The sequence below is a fragment of the Benincasa hispida genome, chromosome 4, assembly GCF_009727055.1.
Source record: "Benincasa hispida cultivar B227 chromosome 4, ASM972705v1, whole genome shotgun sequence".
Lineage (NCBI taxonomy): Eukaryota > Viridiplantae > Streptophyta > Magnoliopsida > Cucurbitales > Cucurbitaceae > Benincasa > Benincasa hispida.
In genome coordinates, this window is record NC_052352.1 from 41,649,468 (window position 1) to 41,658,030 (window position 8,563).

The 8,563-nt window shown below is 33.5% G+C and overlaps 1 protein-coding gene across 4 annotated transcripts; it reads left to right on the forward strand.

Annotated features, from left to right (window-relative positions):
• Positions 1-287: 287 nt before the first annotated feature.
• LOC120076551 (multiple myeloma tumor-associated protein 2 homolog) lies at positions 288-4,132 on the forward strand. Of its 4 annotated transcripts, none has more exons than XR_005481570.1 (5): positions 493-1,212; positions 1,724-1,813; positions 2,371-2,635; positions 3,020-3,652; positions 3,755-4,132. XR_005481570.1 is itself a non-coding variant. In XM_039030414.1 (4 exons), the coding sequence occupies exons 1-4, from the start codon at positions 403-405 to the stop codon at positions 3,333-3,335; spliced, it is 714 nt and encodes a 237-aa protein (XP_038886342.1). In that variant the 5' UTR covers positions 288-402; the 3' UTR covers positions 3,336-4,132. The 4 variants fall into 4 exon arrangements, 2 of the variants coding, with proteins under 2 accessions (XP_038886342.1, XP_038886341.1); XR_005481571.1 differs by having other exon boundaries at positions 3,020-3,644; XM_039030414.1 differs by lacking the exon at positions 493-1,212 and adding an exon at positions 288-445 and having other exon boundaries at positions 3,020-4,132.
• Positions 4,133-8,563: the final 4,431 nt, after the last annotated feature.

The following is an 8,563-nucleotide window of genomic DNA, read 5'->3' on the forward strand; positions in this document are numbered from 1 at the left end:
TTTACACAACAGGTCAAAAGACACATATAAAATTGATGGATAGTATTGCAAGTATTAAAGATATAGGAATATTTCAAAATCAAATTTTAAAATTTAATGTTGTTATTATTATTATTATGAGAGGATAAGTTTATCGATTTATTATTATTAGAAAAATTATTTTAAATAATAAAATTGTCGAAAATATTTATAATATTTTGATATTGATAGTGAAATTTTAATTCACCGTATTTTTTCCATTCATTCATTTTTCACGCGGCTTATATATAAAGTTGACCCGTTCCAATTGCAAGACAATTACCGGCAATATTCTCAACTTGACGCCTGAGTGGATTGGCCGCGTGAAGCTCAGACGCCAAGAAAACAGTCGCAACTTTCCTGTCGCGGCCATAAACTCCGATCATGTATCATCCTACTAGAGGCGGCGTTCGTGGCGGTCGAGATCGTAAGCTACTCCATATCTTCTATTATTTCCACTTTGTCTATCGCCTTCCTCTCTTTTCGTCGTCAATGGAATAGGTTTTAGAGGGACTCAATTGTCAAATTCGAGAACCTTTTTGGATTTGAGTCCCCTGTCTAGGGTTATTCCTTTTGCTACTCTGATATTCCGATTCGTGTTTCTTTATTGGGTGATTGTTTTCGTTTCGGAAAAGCTTACTAGGGTTTCTGGGTTGGTGGTTCTAAACAGCCGTCGATTCGCATTCATTTATAGATTTGAAGGCGCCTTGTGAATTGGACAGGAAGTTTAGATGCAGTATTAAGATTTCGATGAATTGTTAGTTTGGCGGTAGTTTATGTAGTTATGTACGTCTATTGTGGTGAATGTAGTCAAGTGTTGGGTCGTAAGGATTTTAGGGCTTGCTAGTTTTTGAGTGGTTGCGTTGGGTTTCTGGTATTTTTTTTTTTGTTCAATATTTGATGTTCGTGTCGGCAATAGCTTTAAACAGCTATATCTTCGCGTTCCTTGAGTGATAATCGTTCTGTTTTTCTTCCTTTTCTCCTCCTAAAACATCGTTAGGTTTCTGTCTTGACTCTGTATCTTCCCGTCTCTTATAGGACTTCTGTAACGAGTGAATTCAAAAGGGTTATCGGAGTTAGACGTTATAACAAATGTCTGTAGTTTGTGAGCAGACAACCATATGACTGGATTGAGGCTAGAGTGTGTAATGATGCATTCCTATGCTTCAACGTGCACAATCATATACGAGAATGGTGTTTTTCTTTTATGTTTTTTCCCCTTCTCCTTTCTCCGTTTCTTTTTTATTCTCAGATGATTTATATTTACTCGTTGATGAGTATAGTCCCAACCTCTCTATGTTAACTCTATATATCTGGAAAATACTGCTTGATATGACATTTGGTAGTTAAGAAAGGCATGATTACTCATAAGGGTGGAAGGATTTCCTTGACACTAAATGTTGTAGGGTCAGACGAGTTGTCCCGTGAGATTAGTCGAGATACATGTAACCTGACCTAAACCCTCATGGATATAGAAAAAGGGTGCAAGGATTTATTTCAAGCCCTATGACCTCTTGTTTATCCATTACATATCTCTTTCTTTAACCAATGTATCCATTGTCCAACCTTTCAGATTGTTGAATTGGCAAACAATTAGTGCACCTGTTGAAGTATCTTTCCTGAATTTAGCAAGCGACTCTCTACCATATGGGATTTTGCTCATTCAGTGCCTTTTTTTTTTTTTTTGTACTATCTTGATGTGCAGAATTTAGTTGGGAAGATGTGAAAGTTGATAAACACAGGGAAAACTTCCTTGGCCACAGCATCAAAGCTCCTGTTGGAAGATGGCAAAAAGGTAAGGTATCATTGCGAAAGCCCACTGTGGTTATGTGATGTATGTAAGTTGAGCATTTAATCAAATGATTTTCTTTGTATAAGGCATTAGATTGCTCAATTGAAAAACTATTTGCTTTGTTTGATTGTACAGGGTGTCCTTAAATGCAGTTGTAATCTGTTTTCATTACTTGGGTTCTTTTTTCTTTATACATAGATATATACATATATATGTATACACATACATATATACTACATATATATACATACATATATTCACATATGTACATATATACATACATATATATACATATGCACACACGCGTGTGCACATACATACATATATTTGGTAATTTGGGAGGCACATTATTTCTCTTGTTTTCTTCAATTTGCAAACTATTTTGGCCAATTTTGCATTTCTACTTGTATATACATCAAATGGCTTGAATTAGAAGGCACTTATTCATGCTGATTTTTATTGTTAGTTGTGGGTCATCCCTCTCATATTCTTGTACCTGGAATTGTTTGCTTGAAAAAAAATGTTATAATAAGACATTTTATTTTTCAATAACTTAACAGGGAAAGATCTACACTGGTATGCACGGGATAAAAAGTCAAGTTTGGATGTGGATCATGCAAAGGAGGAGATAAAGTTGATCAAGGAGCAGGAGGAACAGGCGATGAGGGAGGCTCTTGGTTTAGCTCCTAAAACTTCTGGCAGATCTCATGGTAATCGCCTTGATAAGCACGAATTCTCAGAACTTGTGAAGCGAGGCAGCACGGCAGAAGACTTGGGCGCGGGCCATGCTGAAGCTGCACGGGTTCAGGGTCTTGGTTTTTTGAGGTTAGAAATTATATAAGGAATTGATACTTATTTGTTGTTTTTATCCTCTTGATACAGTTTCAATCATATGGAATTTTCCCTTTTACCTGGATGTGCGGTATCAAAGTTAGGGATGAATGGAAACTTTGCCCATCAATCAACTATCAGAATTGAATCGCCTCTTTGTAGATACGACCATGGGGATTTTAACCAAGTTTAACTAAACAGTCTGGCTAGGCAGTGTTCAAAGATTAAAAGGAAATTATTTTTGTTAGTGGTTTAAAATTTGTAAATGGTCCCAAACCTAAATTCACTATTTCGTTAGCATCAACATGTCTTGCATTTTGTACTGCCTACTCTGGTCTAACTATTCCTGTTATATTTTTATCTTTGGCCTTGTTGCAGAGCACCTCGTGCATGGGAAGAATCTAGTTCTCTTCCGCATACTCAAATGGGCACCTCTGCTGGTCTGGAGAAAACGGATGTCCCTGACCTGCCTGCTAGGAATACAAAAGAAGAGGAAGTGGAGGATGAAAAGAACAGCAAGAAAAGGAGGCGTGAAGAGAGACGGGAGAGGCATGAAGAGAGACGTGAGAGGCGTGAAGAGAGACGTGAAAGGCGTGAGAAACATGAGAAGTATGAGAAGAGACACTCTCGTGATTCCAATGATAGGAAGAAACGGAGTAGAGACAAAGAAAGGGGAAGACACGACTCTGATTGAACACAAGGATCATGGTTCACACTATGCCATATACTCTGTAACTTGACATGGGATGAACATCATCCATTACTAGAAATTCATTGAGTGTGTGCCGACTGATTATTTACTCTGCATTTACATTCCATGTATTAATGGTAGTTCTATAAGGGTCAAAATCCCCAATGTTCAGTTACATAATTGTCATTTCTCTGACTTCAAGTTGTAGGTACTGTTCTTCAATCTCCAGGTTCATTGGGCTCTTCCATCTCCAAATGGTCTTTGCTTTAGTGGCTCTCATATGGCTGGTGATGAAGAAGCTGACTCCTTTTAGTAAGAGTGTAAATCTTCTTTTCTGTAATCTCTGATTTCTTTAGATTATAATCTTTAATCAAATTCAAACCGTTCAGTTCCACTGAGCTTAGTTTTGAATTTTTTGTTAGATGACTGTGATCCGGAAAATGGTTATACTTTGATCTTATGACTTCAAAAAGCCCTTATTTAGAGTTGATATTTGAGGATTTGATGAGATAGAGATGCAAAAATGGACGTTTCTTGAGATTCATTGGAAGTCTCCCATGGACCAACTATATGAATGGTGAAAAGCTATTGTATACAAATTACAAGGAATGACCTTACTTGAACAGGATCTGTTCTATATATTGTATATTTAACCTGTTCTATAGGTTGTATAATTGTGTCCGAGTTCTTAGGTATACAGATTACTGGAGAAATTTCTTCCTACCCTTCCATCAACTTTAGATTTAATTTCACCTTTTATTGTGTTGGAAATTTTTTCAATGTAGCATGTTTGATGACTATCTATCTGTAACTCTTGTTATTCTTATGTAATAGTTATCCACCTTTAAAAACTGATGATTCAATTGGCAGAGAGGATTTTTGGGGAAGATAGACAGGAATTTTCTTTGTTCGTGTTTACAATTTGACAATTTTATAAACAAGTAAAGAAATTGTTTCTAAACTAATTCAATATTTTTCAAATAGAAAATGGAAAAACAAAGTAGTATTGCTCGTCTTTTTAAGTACAATTGGCGTAAGAGGATTTGAACCATAGATTTTGTGGTTATTAGCACGCTCAAATGTCATAGCTCAGTTTGACATATTGCAAGTTCATTTTCATAGGTTTGTATTTGTTAATGTGGAATATATGTCATGTTAGAGATTATGGAATTAATAATTTGACTAATGGTTTCTTCCTTTTTAATTAGGTCCATAACTTTTTTTAATTACAAGTTTAATCTTTCCATTTTTGAACATACGATCCACGTATAAATTTATACTCATATACTCTTCGATGACAAGCTTTCATTTTTTTATCTCTTCGAATGATGAGCTTTCATTTTTTTTTTGTTCCGATTTATGAATATGTCCCATAAGCTCTCTCCAGGTTTAGTCTTCATTTCATGTGTTTTTGAGAACTATTTGGCATTTTTCAAAAACGATAGAACTTCGGAAGGTTCACCGATTTGCGAGTAATGTAATTTATATCAAGCTTTAAATTCATTTAGCCAACGTGATTGAACATAACCCACCTAAAATGTCCACAAAAGTATCATAAAATATATTTACAATCGAAATGGGAATTACTCATTGTTCATTGCAAATCTAGCATAGTTCACATGAAATTTTCATACGAAAATATCATTTAAAAAGTAATGTGCCTTGGACGAGTTCTATCTGGTTTGGAGACAATATCTCCAGACACTCCTCCATTTTTTGGCTAGTCATTCGAAATTGCTTGCAGTCTTGTGATCGTGCTTGTTGGTGGTGTTCTGATATCTCTAGTGATCTTGGTGTATTTGTGTATTCGTGGAGTTGGGTCTAAAGATTATTTTGTGGGATGATTTGCTTTTGTCGAGTTGATATTTTCATAAGATTTCGCATTGGGATACGAAGTTCACTTAGATTTGTCAGTTTGGCTTTGGGAAGCGATTGAGGCATAAAGTTTGGAGAGTTGCTTGGTGTGCAGTTACCTACTATATTTGGCATGAGCGTAATTTAAGAGTTCATGGTGCTACCATTTGGCTGCCCCATATGATTAATTTGACTGTTCGGTCTGAGATTTTTATTTGTTATTCTAAGTGGGTTGGACTTCTCTTGTGAGGACCAATGGGAACTCTTCGTGTTGAGACATTTTCTCTTTTATTTTTTTTCCTTGTATTATTGGTTTTTGCCTTATTTTGTCTATTCTTCTATTATGTTTTGCTTGTGCCTTGACTTCAAGGTGTGAGCTCATTCTCTCTTTTTAGCAATATGTTATATTTGTAAAATAATAATAGTAATAATAATAAAAAGCATACATGAGTTTGAGGTAAAATAGTTGAGGTATGAGATCTAGAGAGTCGTTTGGCATGCAATTATCTATCATATTTGGCGTAAACATAATGTTTGTGTCTAGGGAAACAGAGTTACCTTGTGTCCTTGTAAGTGGCTTGGGCTTCTATTGAGAGGCTCAAGTAGGCTTTTCTCCTTGAGACATTTTTCTAGTGAAATAAAATTAAAGACGTTAATGTTGGGTTTTACATCCTAAAACTCGTAGATAGTAAATGCAACATTTGACCAATCATTAATAAAATGTTATTGATGTTTATTTCAATAAATTGTTATTGTTTTATCTTGCCTAAATAACCATGATCCAATAAACTAACATCGTAAGTTGTTGTATGAGTCTTGAACTGTATGTGGAGACATATGGGGATCAATGTTCAAGATACAACTTAAAGGGGCTATAGTATAGGGATAAGATTTGGTACCTTATCCTGGTAACACTTTGGTTACGACCCATTTTGTATTTGATACAAACACAATGATCCAACGCTTTCGTGTAAGGCACATGCGAGTGGGGTATCCTATACAATGAGTTCACATAAGACTGGACCTCGAAATAGTAATTGATAGATGTAACGCCTTTAACTAGTTAGGTTTCTATTTCATTAGGATGACCTAGGCAACTTGGTTTCTACTTGATTTGTATGGGTGAGAGTGGCAAGTTCATCGACTCAATAAGCCTACCATTTTGGGGATAAGACCGAGTGGAGAGCTGGGAACATAATTACACAATATGGAATTAACTCATTCCTGATTTGTAAGTAGAAAAATGTTCCCAAGTAGTGTCTCTCAACCTTGAGCAAAGGGTCCTACCCTCTCACTGGCTCGAGAGGGGTTTTGTTTGATGGTTGGAACACAAATAGGGTGTTCATTAGAGGAGCATTGATACTTAAGAACGTAGAGGTAACTCAGGGGTAAAAACGGTAATTTGGTCCAGCTGGTGTTACAAACACTCATGAAGGACTAACTTGCTGTTAATCGTCAATATCAGTGAACACAAAAATATATCTGCAGTGATAATAGTGCAACTGTGGGTCATAGTGGAGTGTACCTACGGTTAACGAATATTGATTAACTTGGTTAATGAGTTTAGTCCATTAATCTCATATCGTTGGAGGTTCTGATTTGTAGGTTCGTTAGGTCCCACTGGTAGCTCACAAACGTATCGAGGTAATTAAAGTAATTTGAAATGTTCAAATTTACTAAGGGAAATAATATAATGTATGGTGATACATAATAATAATATAAAGTTTATATTTTAATTAAATTTTATAATATACATTTATTTTGCATTTGATTCAAAATTAAATATTTGAAGAAGTTCAAATATTAAATTTCAAATATTAAATTTAATATGAATAGAATTCATATTAAAACTATAGGTTCGAATTAATGCATACTAAATGCATATTAAAACTATAGGTAATATGGGAGAAAATAATTGAATGTATTCAATTTTAAGGTTAAATTAAATACGTGATATTTAATTTAATGATTAATTAATTATTAAATTAAATTTAATTAAGTTAATTGAATTAAAACTATAAGTTATGAGAGAGATGTATTAAAATATGATTCAAATGCACATTTAATTAAATATGAGATATTTAATTATTTGATATATATATATATATATATATATAACTCCCCAACTTGGGATTTAAACTCCCCAAATGCACATTTAAGGTTATATATATATTATAACAAACCCCCTAACTTGGGGAGTTATATGGGAGTGAGAGAGAACTTTAAAAAAATTTCCTCTTCTCTCTCCAGGTAGTTATCTCAACATCACAAAGAAAAAAAAACACAAAAAACACAGAGAGAATTTTTTCCCTATCTTCTTTTGGTATTTTTGAGATTTTTCTCTATAGAAAAAATTTATGGGATCCCACTTCCTTCTACCTCACAATAGAAATTAATATCATATATCCAAAAATTTGGTGAAACCCTCGAGAGTTGTCAATGAAAATAGTTATTAAAACCTGAAAATGGTTTGAAAATTTTAAATCATTGGTCTTGCCTTTCAACATTGAGTTTATGTCTAATCCTTTAACATTTTAAATTACAGGTATTGATATGGAAACCCTAACAATTTGAATCAATAACCCTTTGAAAATGAGAAATCCTAATTTTCAATCACTAAAACCCCCAAATCAACACAATCTCAACCCTCAAGGATTGAGTTAGACACGAATTGCCTTAAGATCAAAGCTCTTGAGACAAAGAACAAGTTCATTGACTCAAGATTCAAACATTCTACAAGATAAGATGATCAATCCCATTTGAATGTTCTTAGCATGCGGTTCACATACATAATTGCAAATTCAATAAGCTTTCATGACTAATCTTGAAAAAATAAACTTAAAAGGTCAAGATTCAATTCATTGTAACAACATAAAGTCAAGATTTTAATGGCATTAGAAAGAAAAACAAAACACCACATCATAGTTTATAATAAAATTACAAAAATATCCCAACTCAAAATATCATAAAAAAGATAAATTCGAGAAATACTTAAATTACATTAAAATTATTAAGTAAAATATAAGCAATAATTTGAAACCTCTCCATATCAAATATAGTCTTTAAACCTTAATATATATTCATTAAAAACTTCAAATTATAAATAATAGATCAATTAATGTTTAAAAATTAATTAGAGATCAATTAAATATTTTTTAAGGTTTAAATTTAATCTTAATTCATTAAAAACGAATTAAAAAAATATTATGGACCATAGTTAGAATTTTAAAATTTATATATTTAAAGCAAAACAATAATTTTTTTTTGGGAATAATGAGAAGAATCCCAACAAAAGAAGCAAGCAGAATAAAAGTACTGGGAAATGGGTCCTACATGAAATGAATGAATTTATATTCATAAAAATTTGTTATTGGCAT